Raw genomic sequence first — 20,260 nt, forward strand, 5'->3', positions numbered from 1 at the left:
CAACATACAGCCCTCAAACTGTTGTGGTACTACAGATCCCAGGATGCCCTGCAACAGTTATTGTTTCAGGGCATGCTCAGATGTGTAGTTCCACAACAGAAGTATCAGTATCTGTGCCTCATACCTCGCTGATCCTAGGCAGCCCAGCAGTTCATCAGTACTTAAGCCTCTTCAATTTTTATTTTTATTTTCAAGCGAAAACTGTGACACAATATTATGTCACAGGAAGATGGCCTGAATACACATCTATTCCAGATTTAAACTTTCTCCAGCAATGGATAAGAAATAACATGAGTTTTACCATTTCTGTATTTTAGGAAACTTGTTTGCATGTGTGCCATTTTATTACTGTATTATATCCTTATAAACGTTAGTTTTTGTCATATTAACCTATCTATGAATGGCCTGTATGAGTTCTTAACAAATGCATGTGATAATTAAGGCTGGTTTTAATAGATCATAGATACTAGAAATACAAGGGTTTTTTTTGATTATGATAACTGTGGTTACATTTTTATTGTAGTTAGATACAGTCCAGGAGAGCCAATAAACTTCCAAAAAAGGGTAATGCCCGGTACAAACTGGAGCGATGTCGTTCCAATTTGGCCAATTGGGATGACAAATTGGGCATATTGTGCAGTGTGTATGCACGTTATGCACGCTCCCGCGGTCGCATTCGGCGCCTTATCACTGCAGTGTGTACCAGCAATCATGCGTGTACCGGCAATCATGCGACATCAGCATGATTGGCGGTCGCACAAATGAGCACCCACCTTTAGCTTTGAAATGCTTTATTTGGCTGGTGGCAGTATTGGATTAAAACTAGTTACTGCAATGTATAAAAATGTGGGTTTTAATAATTTGACAGGCAGGGTGGATCTGGTATGATTAACCCACTGTCAGATCACCCCACCCAGACTCAGGTGAGTGCTCTATTTGACAGTGACTTTTATTTTTCATTGTCTGAGATCCCCAAGCAATCAGGTTAACCTGGCTTTACAGTAGCCAATAACATTACATACTACCCTAAAGGGAAAGAAAAAAAGAGAACCACAGAATCTAATTGCACATGTTTTGGGGAGATATCCGCAAATATTTAGAGCCGTATTTAATTAGCGGCGAAAAGACGTTTTCGGCGAAACTTTTTCGCCGATGATTTCATTTTCGCCGATTTAAATTATCCCCGTATTCAATTTCAGCATCTTTTCACGGGGGGGGAAAACGCAATGCAATGTAATAGGCGAAAAAGTTTCGCCTATGAATACCCAGCGGAAAAAAGTGCAGAATTGGGGTTTTGTGGTGCAGAGGTGCGGAAACCACCCTGCACCCTTTGGACACCCCCCTGAAGCTAACTGCGTCAAAAATAACAAAAAAAACCCCACAAAGGACACCCCAAAAAAGCACTTTGAAATAGTGGGCGAAAAAAATCAAAGTGGGGGTATACTGTAAATTCAAAAACTAGCGAAATAGACTTTGGGCGGGTCTGCAAGTATGGGGGAGGTGTATTTTTGAGTGCAGGTGCTTGCTGAAGGTGCGTTTTGGCGCTTTTTAATGCTTTACTTTAGACATTTTAAAATATGCTTGCACCCATTACTTGTTTTCCCCCAAAAAAGTTGCAAAATGCTATTCTTCACCACTTGCTGAAAGACGCTAAATAGCGCCTATTGATACCATTTAAAAACCCCAAATACCTTTAGCAGGGCTATTCAGGGGTACCCATAGTGAACAGTGGCGTATCTATAATGGGTGCAGTGTGTGCGGGGCCAGGGGGGGCCCCGCACCGCACACACTGCACCCATATTTTTTTTAAACTTACCTGTCCGAGGTCCCGCGTCGGGTGTCACTGCTGCTCAAAACACCGGAAAAATGGCCGCCGCGGCCATTTTCCGGTGTTCTGCGCATGCGCAGTAGACTTCGGGCACACTCTAGTGCCCGGACTTTACTAATGCTCCGGTGGCTGGCCAGTCACGTCAGTCGGCTACCAGCCACCAGAGAGAGAGGAGGGCGCCCGCACGAGGAGGAGTGCACACGGGCCCCCTCCTCTCTTAAATTGCCCCTGATAGTGAACCCCCATGTCAGAGTATTTTGGGGTGTGACAGTCTGATTTCCCTAAAACTGAATGAACTTTTCGTCGATTTCCGTTTCGTCGGGTCCCGTTTTCGCACATTTGCAATTGAATACGGGTACACGCGGCCACGAGCCCGATACCTTTTCGCACCTGAAACCAGCGATGATGGCGAAAAGTTTGGCAACGGACTTTTCGCTTCTAATTGAATACGGCCCTTTGTATCAACCGAATGTAAGAATGAGGTACTGCAGCAGATATCCCTATATCTACCATGGTCCCTACATTTCCGATATCTGCCGCAACCTCCAAAAGGTTTTTATGGGGGCTGTGGAATCAGATTTACCCCAGCAGATAATGCCATCTGAAGATGATGTTTGCTATTGTAGCCTATGAGCTACATTCCGCAAACATTACCGGGATCCTCTAGACAGGGGCACCGAGAGGGGGGTGGGACGGGTACAAATTACCCGGGCCCAGACTTGCCGGAGGGGCCCGGGTCCGGCACTGCTCCCCCCCCCTCTTACATAACAGCAGCTGCTGTGTGCTGGGCTGCACTGGAGACTGCTCGCGACTGCTAAGAAGCATCCACAGCAGTCTCCTATCCCTGTGGGGGTAGCGATCAAAATGATCACGCCCCCCACTGGTTATGTGCTGGGCTGAGGGGGCTCAGTGCGAGCGGTGCTGCAAGACTTTTTTTTTTTTCCCTCGGAGGGGGTGTGGCCACACCTCCTGTGATTAGGCCACGCCTCCTTTTACCCGGGCCCGCTGTGGCTTTCGGCGGGCCTGCCTCTAGAACCTTCCCGGCGATGGCCGCTGCACGTGTGGTGCTTCGAAAAATACAGTGAGAAGACTGTGGAGGGGATTCACAGGGATAGAGCTTTATCGCAAGCTCTGTCCCTGCAAAAATTTTTTGTTAAATCCCTGTGATATTTCCTACATTCGCAATGCAAATTTAGGCAAAAATATCACACAACAACCGCATTTTAAATAGGGCCCTGAGTGTGAAGCCACAAGCTTCTTTTATAAAGGTTATGGCCGTGTGTTTTTTTGTTTTTATCTTTGTCTGCCAGGTGCCTGGTCCAGCATCAAATTAGGAAGCCATCAGAGAGCAGAGACAGCAAATGTGACACAGGGCAGGGACATTTTACTCTTAGATGGCTTCATGCATGACCATAGGGAGTGATCATAAAAACATTTATACAGATGTGTCCTTATACACAGTATAGGAAGCACAATGGAACTTAGCGTGGAAAAAAGCAGTGGTCGCACACACATGTACAAGTGTTGCATATGAAAATGATCAGTGTAGTCTTCTGGTGCGTCCTAGTATTGCGACTAAGATGCATTTTTGGCAAAAAAGACGCCTGTCCAGCAGAGTCGCATGGTACCTGGCGTGCCAAGAGGGGCTGTTTGGCGCGACTGCAGCAATGATGTATGCGGACATATCTGTACATACATGCACAATGCTGAATTTGTTATCACTGACCCATTCCCTTAAAATATATAATGTAATCAGAATTTAGTTTTTGAATTACATTAAATATAAAATGCTGTATAAATTGTTAAACAGCATCATGTTTATACTATGTAAAGTCGTTATAGAATATAAGCATTATCATCATTTTAAGGTACCATACATATCATACAACATACAGTACTACAATTGCACATTCAGTACAGATGCAGTTGAGAAAGGATGTGAGACAAAGGGTAGGGAGGGCCCTGCATGTGAGAACTTCCAGTCTGGAGGGAGAGAGAAATGCAGAGACATTAGGAACTAATGATACTTGGGGACAGGATCAATTAGACGCAGAAGCCGCAGGACTGGGTTCCTGCATATTCGGCATGTTAATTCCAGAAGGCCGATCCCTGCCTTAGAGTAAGGTGGTTTCCACTTTCTTGCTCACCAGTTGGTAATTCCAGTTAGAAGATCTGTATAGGATAGAAGGAAAAGTAGCTCCTACTAGTGCAGTATTATAATATTATGGCTGACAATAAAAAGTGCTCAAATTGTGCGGATCAGAAAATTAAAGTGAAGCAGCTTATTTCATTACTTTGGTTTCCCCGTATTATTTCCATACTTTCCTCTAAAAGGTCAAGGGTCAGATTCACGTCTATTTTTCAAAATTGAAACACAAGAGATAATAATGCAAAATGTCCCACAATGGGATGTGTACAAATGCACTTGTGCTTTATTTTAAACCAGTGTGACAAAATAGTAATACAAATGTGTCCTTATACATCTAGCGTCAATACGCCATGCGGTGTGAGACGTCTCACGTGAGCTCAACATCTTTTTCGCCCTAAGATGCATCTAAGTCACAATATAATGTGTGTTGATTATGCTTTGAACTCGCAGCAAGTTCAAAATTAATTTTGGAGGCATTCACCATGCGTCCTTTACTTAATCATCACTTCCAAAAAGCTGCTCTTTTTGCAGAGACAGCTGTCTGGAAATGTGAAAGACTTCACCCTCTCTACCCTGCTCCATATGCACCTTCCCAATTACCATAACTATGAACCCCGATATCACTTGTTTCTTGGGGGCTGGGGACAAGCTTGAAAAACCTCCTGAAAGCCCGGAGTCCCCTCTACATAGCACGCTAAGAACCGGCTCCAGGAGCCCGTGTGGAACTGAGTTAGAGGCTTCTATCTGGAGCGTCCAGCCGGGCTCTGGTTACCAATTCCTGGTAACTTTGAACGCCAATATCTCGGGTTCCCTGTAGGGTGGAGACAAGCTGGAAGCACCACCCGGTAGCCCTGTACCCCCTCTAAATTTCAAGCCTCAAACCAGCTACTGCAGTCTGTGGAAAATGGAGCTAGAGGCTTCGAAAGGCAGGGTGTCAGGAGTCTGCAGCAGGAGTGGGGAGCTTCACCTTTGACCCCGGTACCGACCAGGATCGTTTACCCTCAGAACCTAACCAGTGATACCATCTGATAGCTGAGATCTCACCTTTCCAATGGCACCAAAACCGCCAACAGCAAGAGATACAGCTGCTCAACAGGGGCTAGGTCAGGCTGCAGAGTCAACCCAGGCAGCTTACTCTGCACGCAGCCTGAGGCAATGCCAGGGCACCGTGTGACAGAGGACTGTGCTGGCTGGCCAGCACTCACTGTTTCCCAGACTGTGGGCCCCTCTATCACCACTAACCTTGAGCACCTCAAGCGGGCAGGAGCTGGACACCGGTAAGGCGATGGAGGATATGACGGGGAGAGATGGGGAGGCAGGCAGGAGCTGTACACGTGGGGGATAGAGGATGCGGGCAGGAGCTGTACACTGGGGGATAGAGGATGCAGGCAGGAGCTGGACACTGGAGGGGAGATTAGAAATGCAAGCAGAAGTTGTACACTGTGGGGATAGAGGATGCGGGCTGGAGTTGTACACTGGGGTGGGGATAGAGGATGCGGGCAGGAGCTGGACACCAGAGGGGAGATTACACATGCAGGCAGGAACTGTACACTAGGGCAGGGGTTGCTGGAGGGGGAGATGGAGGATGCGGGCAGGAATCCACCGGCAGCTGTCCAAGCTACCCTGCGGCCACACAATCTCCCCCCAGTGCCTATGCAGGTCAGCACAAGAGGACCTGAGGAAGGAGCCTGAGACAGCCCAGAGCTGCCAAAGGTAAGTAAACACAGCTGGTATGCATAAGCTGCCATGTAAATGGCAGCTTATGTATGGTATCGGTATGCACAAGCTGCCATGTAAATGGCGGCTAATGTATGATACTGTACGCCATCTCAGGTTGGCGTACAGTATCGCTCACAAGTTAAAAAAAAAATGCTGTTTTCGGAACTTGATGAATTACAGAATTTTTACATCCCCACTCTTTGGATCAGCTCGTAGAATAACAGTAAGAAAAATCACATACTGTACATGGTGTAGTACTTTTTCAAAACCAGATTTTAATTCATAAGTATTAAAAATACACACTTGCAATAAAAATAAATGTATTCCACTTATCTGATTATTTATCAATTGTTAAGGAAATATTGCACTCTCCGACATAGGGGTCTATTTATTAAGCCTTAGATGGAGAAAGTGAATGGAGATAAAGTACCAGCCAATCAGTTCCTAACTGCCATGTCACAGGCTGTGTGTGAAAAATGAGTTAGGGGCTTGATTGCTACTGCAGATGTAGTGTGTATTACACCACCAGACACAAGGCGCGGCTGCTCTGCTACTGCAGATGTAGTGTGTTTTACACCACCTGAAACATGCTGGTGGTGAGAAAAGGCCTAGCTGACAGGGTAGGTTCCCCTAGTCATAGGTCGTTGGAGGAGGATGGTAGGGCAGGTCTGACAGGTAGTGCAGACAGATGCCAGGTGGAGATAACAGAGGTGCAGTGCCTGGGGTATTGAGTGGGGGAGACAGGTGTAGGCCCAGACCAGGGGTAGGCCCAGACCAGGGGTGGAGGCAACTAGAAACTGTCCCCGGCCCACACCCCAAGACAGGTACTAACCTTAGAAACTGTAAGGCCCTACGGACGAGTTGTCCCTGACTTTAGTGTTGTAGCGACACCCCTTACAGAGTTGACCAGGGAGGGACTTCCCAAGTCAGTGGACTGGATACCCACTTGTGAGTTGGCATTCCAGTCATTGAAGGAGGCTCTGATACCAGCTCCAGTGCAGATGGCGCAATTTTAGGACCAGGACATTGTGGTACGAACTAATGCGTTTGCCACTGTTTTGCTGTTGGTCTCCTCCCTATTTACTCTCTCCTGCTCAAGAAGACATACTGGCTAACATCCTGCTTAACCCTATAGGAATCTGGCACATGGCTCTTGCAGGACTGTGTACTTGCGGCTTTATGACCGCTGATGTCACTCTAGTACCAAACGTAAATCAATATGACCAGAATCATAATTTTTCCAGACATTACAGATGGAAATAAGTTTATTATGCTTACATCTCATTCAGCTACACTTGGTTATCTGACTTACTGAATATTTATCTGCTCAGTTTGAATCCGGTCCTGCTAATGGCAACTGCAATAATCATATTCCAGCAACAGTCAGTGCTCAACTAACAGCATATAATTACCACACGAAATTCCTGACTACAGAGACACCTACAGTAGATCTGTTGGTGGCCGTCGCCCCCCCTGACTTTGGAAAAACATCACTGCAGAAGGAATTATAATCTGTGTGCCTTCTGTGCCCATCCAGATCAATGTGTTACAGCAATGTCCTAATTGAAAGCCCCTGTCTGTTTTTTCCAAAAACAGTATCTTTCCGAAATCCAGCCTGTGTCAGAGAGCAAGCTATCCCTCCAGCCTGACCCAAAGATGCCTCGCGGCTCAAAGTGCTGCCCAGTTTGTGTTGTCTCACAATCTGAGGGCCTGATGCAGCAAGGAACGCAGTTGCTTATACGCAAGCAATTGGACGATTGTTGCGTTCTGCACATGCATCGCAGAGGATATGCAGACCCATGGCAGAGTGATTGACAGGAAGTGCCGTTTGTGGGAGGTGATGGGGGGGTGTTCGGCCGAATGCATGCGTGCCAGTGCGTTTGGATGGCGTTGCAGGGGCGTGCTTGAATTATCCACTGAGATACCATACCCAGTCTGAGGCCTCATAGAGTGAGGTCTGACCAGCCTTAACTGTGCGTATGGGTCTGATTATACTCGATGTTACTGATTGTTTTGCTATGTTGGCCAAGTATACGGATGTGAGTAAGGAGAAGTGGGCGTCCTTATGTTAGGCTGTGATCTCAATGCGAATGCAAACATTTACATATCACCGCTGATATTAACACCTGCGTTGCGTGCGTATAAGCAGAATAGCGATCCGTAGTGAATCAGGCGCTGAATCTCTATTCACAGGATGGGCCTCTAGTGCTTCTATTATTGTTATCCTTTATTTATATGGCACCACAATTGTTCTGCAGCACCTTACAAAGTACATAAAAGAGTGAACAAGAAACCAGTGACTTACAGTACAGTACAATGCAGGACAAGGACAAGGTTTATACACATTGCTGCATTAGCGATCATAACACCCAAATAAGCAACAGGGCGAAAGCATTCAAGTGATAGGTGCCTTAGTGGGGAGTAAGGAGTAGATGAAAGTATAAGTAGGGAGAAGTACAAGAGGGTAGAGGGCCCTGCTTGTGAAAGCTTACATTCTAATAGGGTGGGGCAGACAAACAGGTGTGACACAGATGGGTTATATCTACAGCATGCCCCAATACGTTTCACTGGAAAAAATAACGTAATCCAAGAGAATTTCATTCATTAAAAAGAAGTTCAAACAATTCATTCCATTCCCCTAAATGTTATACATTATTTGACCGGTATGCAATCGGGACGCCGACTGCCTAAATACCGGCAGCCGGCTTCCCGACTGTAATATCCCGGCAAGGGTGAAATGCCGGGCGTCTAGATGTAGATGTCCAGCATTTCCCCGACGCTGGGAGACCGGCGCCCGGCATCCCGATCGTAGTGATGCCGGGCGCCGCGAGCGGACAGCCGCGGGGGGGAGGGTTAGGTTTAGGGCTCCCAGGGGGGACTTAGGGTTAGGCACCCCCCAGGGAGGGATAGGGTTAGGCTAGGGGGAGGGAGGGTTAGGGTTAGGCACCTCGGGGAGGGAACTTAGGGTTAGGTTTAGGCAGCGGGGAAGAAATGGTTAGGGTTAGGCACTTGGGGGGGAGGTTAGGGTTAGGCACCCCTAAGGAGGGTTAGGGTTAGGGGGGTTAGGTTAGACAATACTTACCTATCCACGATCGGGATTTCCAGCGCTGTTGGGCTTCCGCTGCCGGGATCTCTGCTGATGTCGGGCTGCCGCGGCCGGCGGTATTTCATACCAATTCCTATTTGACCTTCTAGATAATCAACTGTGTTTAAAACCTGTGCATCATGTCTAAAAAACCATAACGTTGCATGTAACACTATACAGGTGGTAGATGTAACAATTTACAAATTCAATGTTAACTGGACATCACGGTGAAGGATGGCTGAGCTCTGCTATGACATCCAAATAATGGAAACCTATTAAAAGAGACAAAGACAAGTTTTACTGTAAAATGTTGATGTATTGGGAGACTTTATTTATGGGATATATGAAATACTAACCTTTGCATTGATCTGGTATTTCAAAATTAATGTTCTCCTCCAGAAGGTTTTCAGTGAGACAAAATAAATCACTTGTGGCAGGTCTCTGCATTCTTCTGATGGCAGCTTCATACTGCCATGCAGTACCTGCTGTTGTACATAGATTGCTGAGACCTGGTGAGTGTAATTCCTGATTAGCTGGCCTCTCTCAGCTGTGACTGTCTCATTGCGGTGTGGAGACAAGGATGCTGTGAGAGGCAGGAGCAGGGGAAGGTAAAGACTTTTTTTTTTTTTTGCACATAGAAGCTTAAAATTTATTAAAATATACAGTATGACTTTAAGTTTGCAAATACCAGATCACAAAGTATAAAACGTGCAAAATATTATATTGTATACTATAATTCCCAGAAGCTAAATGATGATTTTTTTTTTTTTCAAATATTGCATCTGTTTATTTTTTGCATTTATAAATTACATATTGGTAGTTTAATTATAGGCCCCCATACATCAGCAATCAATTGTGGCAATTCTGCCCTCTTCGTTCAACAAATGCACGCCGCCTCTCATGCCAATTGATTACTTCCTCCCACTCCCGCCTCCAAGATTTTGCCCGCACTGCTCCCCACCTTTGGAATTCTCTCCCGCTTCCCATCAGACTCTCCACCTCTCTTCAATCCTTCAAACGGGCTCTCAAGACCCACTATTTCATCAAAGCCTTCCAGCTCTCGTCTTAACGTGCTGCTACCTACTCCTTCCTCCCTGCCTACCCCATCTGTGTCACCCCTTTTTGTCTCTCCCTCCCCCTTAGAATGTAAGCTCCAATGAGCAGGGCCCTCTACCCTCTTGTGCTTCTCCTAACTCTACCTTCATCTACTATTTACTCTCTACCAGGGCACCTAACACTTGGTTGCTTTGCATTGTTGCTTATCTAGGTGTTATGGACGCGAATATTATCCATGTCCTGTAATGTATTGTACTGTACATCACTGTAAATCTATTTGTTTATGTACTTTGTAAGGCGCTGCAGAATACTTGTGACGCCATATAAATAAATGATAATAAAAATAATAATAATAATAATAATAATAATTCTGTGTTTTGCAGATGATTGTGTGAAAAAAAATCTGCAATGTAAGATTTCAACCAAAAAGTGATTGGAATTGTTAAATCAGGTTGTCCAACATGTTGAATTTCACAGATGAATTGGGGCTGTAGATTGCTAGTGTATGGAGATGATCAGCAGATTTGCAGACCGTTACTAGTAAAATTATGGGCCTTTCAAGATTGGCTGATCTGTATTTGCTGAAAATGATCTGTAAATCACTGAAAAAGATCTGTAATGTATGGGTGCAGATTGCTAGATTGGGAAATCCTAAAATCGAGCAACAAATCTTCAAATTGTCCAATTGTTGTTTTCTGATAGCTAATGTATGGGGGTCTTAACTCTCAATAGAACTGCAGAGCATTGCTCCATACTAATTATCTCTTGGTACATACCATACAGTAGGAACATATTGTTATCATGGGTTTGATTGCTAGAAACTAAAATATCACAATGGCCTTATATTTATTACAGACGTTGCAGTAAATAAAACTCCAGTCTACAAAAACACTTTTAATTTCTGAAAGGAAATGTGATTTGGCCAAATATTGGTGTGGCCTATTTATTATCAGTTTTCCTCTTGATAATGTTGACATATATGATACAATATGTCAAACAGGTTAAGCAAATACAATGACCATTTATTAGAACAGGGAATCTCTATAAAATTTGTATATATCAACTAGAATTTGTTTTAGAACATCTGCAGTTCTTCCATAAGCTCCATTCCTACAAATCATTTGTTAGATTGACTCGGAAACTAAATAGGCGATAACCCCTTCCACTGCTACTGTCAGTATGTATTAGGAAATCAGGAGGAAATAGAGGCCCTGATACATCAAGGAGTCATCCTGTCACGTTTGCTTGACCTCTACACACAGCCACCACACCATCTGCACCCATGAAGGCCAACCAGCAACCACCCTGTTTGGCATTGGCTCATACCTTTATATGCTATTTGGACATCTGAGTGAGAGTACCATCTTGATTTATTGACTCTTCACCAGCTAGTGGGTGGTATCCATAGGGTTTAGTCATTGATGAACGTGGCATTGACCGATGGATTTCAAAGACCAATAAAAATAAATGCAAACCGTGCTATTGACCTTTGATATCCATCGGTCAAGGTCGCTGCTCATCAGCGGCACTGTAAACCCGATGGACAGTAAATCTACCCCCGTGTGTATAAAGCAATAAATTATAACAGTGGGTTTAAAACCATTGCAAATTTGACAGACCAATTCTATACAGCACAGGCAGTCACAAAGAGCGCAAGCTGTTTATGGCGCGAACTCAATAGCAGTGGTAAGAGATGAAATATTGCTGGATTCAACAGAACCTTCCAATGTCGCTTTAATCAAGATACAACACTGCACAAGTTGTTATTCATTGGCACTCACTCATATGGATGTAATGTTTACAATTTATAGATCCTTCATTTGGAAAACATTCAGCACTTATCACTATTGCAGCAGTTACAGGAATAAATCAACTGGATACAAATCTTTCATGTTGTTTCTTTATTCATCTGGTTGCAAAACAGTCAACAATCTGAAACACAACATTTGGTCTAAAAAAGTTTCTGATACTGATAGTAGCTATTACTTTATATGTAAGATGCAAACATTTTTATATTGAATTTGGTCTTTTTTATTTTATTATTTTAATAAGTATGTGTGCATTCTTGTGCTTATTGCACACAGTTACATAGATAACACATTATTTTGTCAGTTTTCATTTTATCTTGTTTGTGATTGTTTTATGTATTTAATACATACAGGGGTATAGCTGAACTTTGTGGGCCCAATAATATTTTCTAGTGAGACACCTCTCTTCACAGTAGTTGTTCATTTTATGCACCATAGTAGTGCCCTACAGTAGTTCATTTTATGTACCAAAGTAGTGGCCTAGTTCATTTTATGTACCATAGTAGTGCCCTAGTTCATTTTATGCACCAGAGCAGTGCCCTAGTTCATTTTATGTACCACAGTAGTGCCCTAGATCATTTTATGTACCATAGTAGTGCCCTAGATCATTTTATGTACCATAGTAGTGCCCTAGTTCATGTTATGCACCAGAGCAGTGCCCTAGTTCATTTTATGTACCATAGTAGTGCCCTAGTTCATTTTATGTACCATAGTAGTGCCCTAGATCATTTTATGTACCATAGTAGTGCCCTAGATCATTTTATGTACCATAGTAGTGCCCTAGTTCATGTTATGCACCAGAGCAGTGCCCTAGTTCATTTTATGTACCATAGTAGTGCCCTAGTTCATTTTATGTACCATAGTAGTGCCCTAGATCATTTTATGTACCATAGTAGTGCCCTAGATCATTTTATGTACCATAGCAGTGCCCTAGATCATTTTATGCAACACAGTAGTGCCCTAGTTCATTTTATGTACCACAGTAGTGCTCTAGTTCACATTATACCACATACTGCCCCTGGTTCATATTATACCACATTATAATGCCCCCAGTTCACCATATGTCACATTGTAGTGTTGCCAGTGCATATTCCATCCACATTATATATTTAGTGTCCACAGTACATATTATGCCATATTGTAGTGCCTTCAGTTCATATAAGGCCACACTGTAGTGCCCCCAGTTCATAATGTGCCATTACACTTCTGTGTAGTTCATCCCAAATCAGTTCCATAGGGTTAAAGTCTGGAGACTGTTATGGCCATTTCATGATGTAATGCCTACTGACTTGTCTTTTCCTTGTTGAGAAATCTGACATAGCCTGGATGTATGTTTTGGATAATTTACTTGCTGTAGGATGAATCCTTGACCAACTAGGCGTAGACCATTGGGCATTGTATGGCGATGCAATATGATGTGGTAGCCATTTTGGTTTAGGCTTGCAGTCACTCTGTGCAAGTCGCCGACTTTGAATCCAGTAAAAAAGCCTGAGACCATCAGGCTTCCTCTTCCATGTTTGACAGTTAGTGTCACAGGGGTTTAATTACTAAGCAATGACGTTTTTAAGCCCGTAATTTAACATGAAGTGTGTATTGCCCTTTTAAATTTTGGGCTTAAACAAGCTGGGGAGTGGGCACTTTTAGAAGCCACAATTTAGTAAATAAACCACAGTGTCACGAACTGTCAAACATGGCAGAATGTTAACAGTGTCTTTTAATGTCTGTGCCCTTAGCGCTAACGGAAACCCTAAGGCTGTCAACATTTTATACTGCCGTCAACAGAAATCAGGACTAGTATTCTGACCTGTAACTCCTGTGAATATATTTAAAGGGTAAATTAGCCATTTTCCTGTGACCCCCATAAATTAGGCAGATGTACAACCTTCCATTATCTTCACCATTGAAAGTAATCATTGAGCATATACTGTGAGATGAGTGGTCTTTGAGTGTTGTCTCTATGAAATTATTTTTTTGGCCATGGTTAAGAACATAATACTTATAAATATGAGGGGTCTATTTACTAAGCTGTATTAGGAGACAGAGTGAAAAGTGATAAGGTGCCACCCAATCAGCTCCCAACTGTCATCTCACAGGCTGTGTTTGAAAAATGACAGTTGGGAGCTGATTGGCTGGCATCTTATCAGTTTTCACTCTGCCTCCTAACACTGCTTAGTAAATAGACCCCTCAGAGAGCAGGACTCCAGCCAGAGATCAAAGGAGATGGCAGTAGCCGAGCAAAAGAATGTGGGCCAGAGATGCCAAACACGGCAGGAGCACGCTAGGTTTTGCCGGATTGTGACCGTTCCACTGTGCCGCCAATGATCCTCAGTATAATCGGAAAACTTTCTATGGTTGAGGTGACTTTGCACTATAATATCTAAAATAAGGTAAAACCATTTTTATCTAGATTTGCAAGTACAGTTCTTTTAAAATATAAACAATATTTATTTCACTATATTACCAAAACTAAATTCTATGATAAAAATGGATGTGCTATGAATTTATTCATGAAGAGGTTAATTTTTCAGAAAGATTCAAGACGATCACGACCAGTCAGTCTGGTACAATTATGGATTAAAGAGCAGTAAGTGAACGTGCACCTCTATGCCTCCCTGTGCAGGAATACATGGCATTATGTGCTAGAAATAGATTCTTTCAGGACTGTAAAGAACAAAAGAACAAAAAAAAGAGAAAGTTACAATTGTGCAATTTCACATCCCATCATACCGCTCACTGATGGCCTGATATTCCTCCACAGCAAGCAACACAATCCACTCTACATGAATGAAATTGATGCATCACTTCAAACGCAATAAACCTATTTGAGATGTCATAGGCCACCTCCCAGTGTTATCACATTAAGTAGCTTATTACTTGACAAAGTGTCGCTCTGTTTGAGGCTCTCTAACCTGTCCTGCCATAAGTGAATCACAGACACTTACATAAATAGATGGTTCAGACTCGCTCTGACCTGAACACATTTTCATCTCAAATCTTACTTTTGCTCATATCCTGTCGACAATTCCGGCAAACACTCTCTTTCTTTCTATTTCCCTGCATATCTTTCCTTCTACGATTCAATTTACTTTCTCTGTTCCACCAAATCTTTTCTACTTTTTGTGCTATTACTTTCACATCACCCTTTTCAATTTTGATGCTCATACAATGATTAGAATTAATCTTCATAGGCAGGGTGTGTGATATCAAGACTCTGGTCTATTTACTAAGCAGTGTTAGGAGACAGAGTGAAAAGTGATTAGGAGACAGAGTGAAAAGTGATAAGGTGCCAGCCAATCAGCTCCCAACTGCCATCTCACAGGGTGTGTTTGAAAAATGACAGTTGGGAGCTGATTGGCTGGTACCTTATCATTTTTCACTCTGTCTCCTAACACTGCTTAGTAAATAGACCCCTCATTCTGATACTAAATCAGGGCCGGATTAAGGCTTGTGGGGGCCCTGGGGCAACTAAGTTGTGGGAGCCATATCCAAGCCACATGGTGTCTGTTCCAAACCCTCCCCCTCAAGCCACAAGGTGCCTGTGCCTACATCCTGTCCACCCCCTTCAGCCCCATACTGAGCCTCTCTTACCTGATGTGTCCCGGCTGGCAGAGCTGCTCCTGGGTTCCCTGCTCTGCGTCACGGACATGTGTCACATGACGCTGATGAGGGGACTCGGAAGCTGCGCTGAGTCTGTGCTGCATACAGCTGCTGCATGCAATAGAACAGCCGCGGCTTCTAAGCCCCGCCCTCATCCGGCAACAGGTGCTGCTGGACACCTGTTCTCAGCAGGGTCTCATCAACCTTCTGTGGGGGCCCTGGGACGATCGCCCCTGTCGCCCCCTCTTAATTTGGCCCAGCACTAAATTTTAGGAAGATGGAAGGTGAATAAAGAGTAGCCAGCAGTATTCCAAAAAATAAATATGCAGGGCTTTGTGGGCAGTCTTGCTTCTGGCTAGCTGGGAGCTTGAAACAGCACCCTGCAGCCAGTAATGTAGCGTCCTGCCGCACTTCTGTGTGCTGTCTGACCCTGCCTCCTGCGTGTAACATCATGACTTCATACTCAAAAGGGTTAGGGCTGGCACAGGGAGTATTAAAACCCTGCTACAGCACTGGTACTGTATTAATAAAAATAAAGCATAACAAAACAAGATAACTGTGTGTATCAATGGTCCACATCATAACAATAAACAACAAAAGGGAAAGCAGTTTAGGTTGGCAAAGTCTACATTTTGTGAGCACGTAAAAATGTACATCATGTAAATGGCATTTAATGTGGAAGACCTTACCAGCTACAAAGCACACTCTCCAAAGTCCAGCATGTAACGCCATCTTGACTTCAGTTGTTTGATTCTGAGGTAGGACAATTCCTTCTTCCACGTAGAGCCAGTAGTCAGTGCTAACGGCTATGCCGACAAGGAGGAGACCACAGGCTCCGAAGACACTACTGAGTAGGGTCAGTGCACGGCTGCTGCAATTACTCATTCTAGGAAGCAGGGGGAAGTCAGTTGACGATGCTGCAGTTTCCTGAAGTGTAAGAAAAGAAAAAACCAAGGAACATATTAATTAAAAAATTAAATTGTTAAAGAAAGATCCTTCACATAGTTACTTAGTGCAATTAGCAGAACCTCAGAAAATAATCCCAGAATGGAGATTAGCAATTGATGAGAACAAATTGCAATTAATTAAGGAGTTGTACAAAAGTAATAGTTGGCATGACTTGAATTGACATTTTTGATTTTGACCAAATGAATATTTCCATCAAGGGCAAATATAAAATGTCTGTATAAATCAAAGAGACAATTTTGTGCAAAATGAAATGTGTGGTATATTGTGAAAATTACATTTGTAAATTACTCTTTATATCTTCAAAGCAACCACTTACAGAGAATCATTTTCCTAGACAGTATTTTACTTTCTAACTTTTTTGAGAATGTCAACATGATGCCTGTCAACATTTTAACAATGTTGATAATATGGTGTTGACATTATGAATATTGATATTGTCACTGTCAACCTTTTGACTACATCCCATAGTCAATGGAGAAAAGTAGTGAATTTGCTATTTGGTATCATCGTGTGCACCCCATTGAAAATGGATTGGTGAAAGGAAAGGAGATAGGTGTCTGAGGAGATCAAAAAGAAAATTATAAATAAGCATGTAAAAGGTAAAGGCTATAAGAACATCTCCAAGCAGCTTGATGTTCCTATGACTATAGTTGCTAATATTATTAAAATGTGTAAAGTCAATGAGACTATAGTCAAACTCTCTGGACACAACCGCAAGAGGACAATCGACCCCAGATTAAACAGAAGCCTAGGGAGAATGGTAGAAAAAGAGCCAAGGAAAACTTCCAAAGAGCTACAAGCTGAACTCCAAGGTCAAGGTACTGTACATCGGTGTCTGATCGCACCATCCAATGCTTTTTGAGCAACAGTGGGTTCCATGGAAGAAGTCTCCACTTTTGAAAAAAAAAAAAACACAAAAAAAACAAGACTGGAATTTTCTAAAATGTATATTGCCAAGCCACAATGCTTTTGGGAGAAAGCCCTTTGGCCAGATTAATCTAAACTGAAGCTTCCTGGAAAGTCATATCAGTTTTATACTCACAGGTGAAAAAATGAAGCTTTCAAAGAAAATAACTCCATACCTATTATAAAACATGGAGCTTGATTAGGTTTTGGGGCTACTTTGCTGTGTCTGGCATGGGGTGCCTTGAATCTGTGCAGGTCACTATAGAATCTCAAGACTATCAAGGCATTCTGGAGGGAAACCTAGTGTCAGAAAGTTCTGTCTCAATCACAGGTCATGGGTCCTCCAACAGGATAATGACCCAAACACAAAACTAAAAGCACCCAAAATAGATAAGAACAAAACATTGGCCTTCTATGATCCCTGATCTATTGAACATCTACGGAAAGGGCTGAAATCTGCAGTCTGGAGAAGGCCGGAGCAGCTTGCAAAGAATGTGCCAATTTTCTGTTGCCAGGTGCAAAAGACTCCATAAATCAGTTGATTGCAGGGATTGGTTCTAAAGGTTGTGCAACAAAATATTAGGTTATGGGTCACATCATTTTTTTTCCATGTCATTTTCATTTGTTTTATTATTTAAAATATTCAGTTGAATCAAAGACCAAATGCAAAGTCTGATTTCTATTAAATATGGAATAAACAATGATAGATGCCAAATACTTTGTCACAGGTTCTTTCACATAAAATTATAGGTTCTTCCCTTTTTTTGTGGAAGGGTACCAAGAAATGTGGCCACGTCTGTAGTTCCTTACATGGGGTTTTAAAACTCCAAAATTCTACTCCACAGTCTAGTTGGCTAATTCTCCTGAGCTCTGGGATTCCATGGCTATTTTACTCATGGTTTAATTTACTGTAGACTTCAAAATGAAAAGGTGCAAACATTACCATCAGTGTTATCATCAGTTATCAGAATTACTATTGTGTTCAAAAGCACAAAGCTAAATTCACAGTAAGTTCTGCAAATGCATAGAATGGCCAAAGAAGAAGAAAACAAGAAGAGTACACGTGCATAAGATGGTGGGGAGCCCTCCTGATACCCCTGGTGGAGGGGAAAACCACCTGATGTGGGTGGGGAGCCCTCTGATGTGGGGGCATTGAAGATACTGTAAGGCTGCCACTGTGGTGGGACTACAAATCACAAAATGCCCAGTTGCATGCCGGGAAGTTGCTCCAGCATAGATCTGCCCCCAGACCCAGTCACTGGTGCCCCAGGCTCCCGCCTCTGATTGCTTCTTACCCGCATCTACATCTGGTGCATCACTGCATCCTTGTTGACATCCAGCTCCTGGAAGTTCTGCAGCCACGTTTATGCTCAGGCCTGCCGCACAGGTCCGTGGCTAGAGCTGCCGCCAGGGAGAAGTGGGATAGAAATCGTGGGTGAGGGGGGGCACAGGGACTGCTGCAGGGGCCCTTGTCTAGAGAGGTCGCCAGGGAGGAGTGGGACGGGGAATTGTGTCTCACTGGAATAAGAAGCTGCTGAGGAGCAGCGACACCAATGAGTAGGGACAGAATCGGAAGCTGATGGTCTGACACAGAGCCCTCCACTAGAATATGATTATGGTAGCTTCTCAGGTGCCGGGAAGAGATGCCATGTATTGGGCCGTAACGGTACACTCCAAGTGCATATTTGCAGCCCTAAGTGGGGTGAATATATTGTGGGCGATGGAGGAGGTTCCCCTTCGGTACATTCTAGAAAATGATAATTAGATCAGGTTGCTATGGGCAACATCACCAATTTTCCTTTTTAGAAATGTTGATACATTTTTCAAAAGACCTCTAATATCCACTTAGTCCAGAAGTTCCCAAACGCGGTCCTCAAGGCACCCCAACAGTTCAGGTTTTAGAGATAGCCATGTTTGAGCACAGGTGGCTTAATCAAATTGACCTGTGGTCAAGCATGGATACCCTTAAAACCTGGTTGGGATCTTCACCCCTGCTGGACTTCCATTGTCGGGATTTGAACCGCGGTATAACATACTGATTCCCCTAACTCACCTCCTGAGGCCCAATAGTGGCCACATCCCTTGGTAGTTCTATTACTGCTAATCTGCATTAAGGAACATGATCTGACAAACTCCTACCAAGGCATTGGTGCTGTGGGTTTTTGCAGTCAGAAATGAATTTTACAGTGTGTTCTATGAATGTGTGAATACACTATTCTGTATTCACACATTATGTAACACACTTAATAATTTTCACACCAAGATTTTCTGTATACTGATAAAATAGGTGTCAATGTTCTGAGAAAGTAAATGTTGCAAAGGTCCGGATGAAAAGATATGGGAGTTGGAATTTTACATTCAGCATTCTCATTCTAAAGGAGTTAGGCGGACTCTATAACATTTGGAAATAAACACTGCAGTGATAAAGGTAAATTTGGTGTGATGTTGGGTATACACCAACATTGCTCATTGTACTGTGCACCCATTTGGGGTCTGCGAGGTAACATGCGCATTATTACGGTCATGATGTGCCACTATTACAAGCATTTCCATGCCTCTCCAATGGCACATTGCCAGGATTACATATAACTGAATTGTCCTAAAAGTCCATAGCCAATAAGCTAGAGCACAGGTTCTCAAACTCGGTCCTCAGGACCCCAACAGTGCATGTTTTGCAGGTCTCCTGCCAGAATCACAATTGAATTAATTAGCTTCACCTGTGGATCTTTTAAAATGTGTCAGTGAGTAATGAGTACACCTGTGCACCTGCTGGGTGACCTGGAAAACATGAACTGTGTGGGGTCCTGAGGACCGAGTTTGAGAACCACGGAGCTAGAGCATAAAGAATCTGTAAAGCATAATATTACTAACAATTAACAATTCCGTCTTTGGGAAGACTATATTAAGTAAAGCCAGTAACAGTTGGTTATCAGGGCTCCATAGTCCAGGCTCTCCAACAGCAACATTCTGTGTGCGCTTGTTGCTGCTATCATTACTAATGTGCGCTCCTGCATATCGCATGTTGCTTGTGTGGTGACTGGTGATGAGGTTTTAGATGTGTGTGTGTGTGAGGTGGATGGTTAGAGAGGGGTTGTTGGCATTTAAGTTCACCAAATATCCATCTCCTTATATTTCTTGGTACC

At 43.4% G+C, this 20,260-nt stretch overlaps 2 protein-coding genes across 5 annotated transcripts in view; one reads left to right on the forward strand and one right to left on the reverse strand.

Moving 5' to 3' along the window:
* Positions 1-20,260, forward strand: part of LOC148538275 (uncharacterized) — a 99,144-nt gene that overhangs the window by 56,129 nt on the left and 22,755 nt on the right. The window lies entirely within an intron of this gene.
* Positions 1-20,260, reverse strand: part of CACNG7 (calcium voltage-gated channel auxiliary subunit gamma 7) — a 156,721-nt gene that overhangs the window by 30,809 nt on the left and 105,652 nt on the right. Inside the window, exon 2 of the mRNA XM_088459485.1 lies at positions 15,932-16,169. Coding sequence (XP_088315611.1) covers positions 15,932-16,127 — 196 coding nt within the window. The 5' untranslated portion in view covers positions 16,128-16,169. The remainder of the gene's footprint in view (positions 1-15,931; positions 16,170-20,260) is intronic.

Source organism: Taudactylus pleione, unplaced genomic scaffold (genome assembly GCF_031769625.1).
Source record: "Taudactylus pleione unplaced genomic scaffold, aTauple2 ptg000041l, whole genome shotgun sequence".
Lineage (NCBI taxonomy): Eukaryota > Metazoa > Chordata > Amphibia > Anura > Myobatrachidae > Taudactylus > Taudactylus pleione.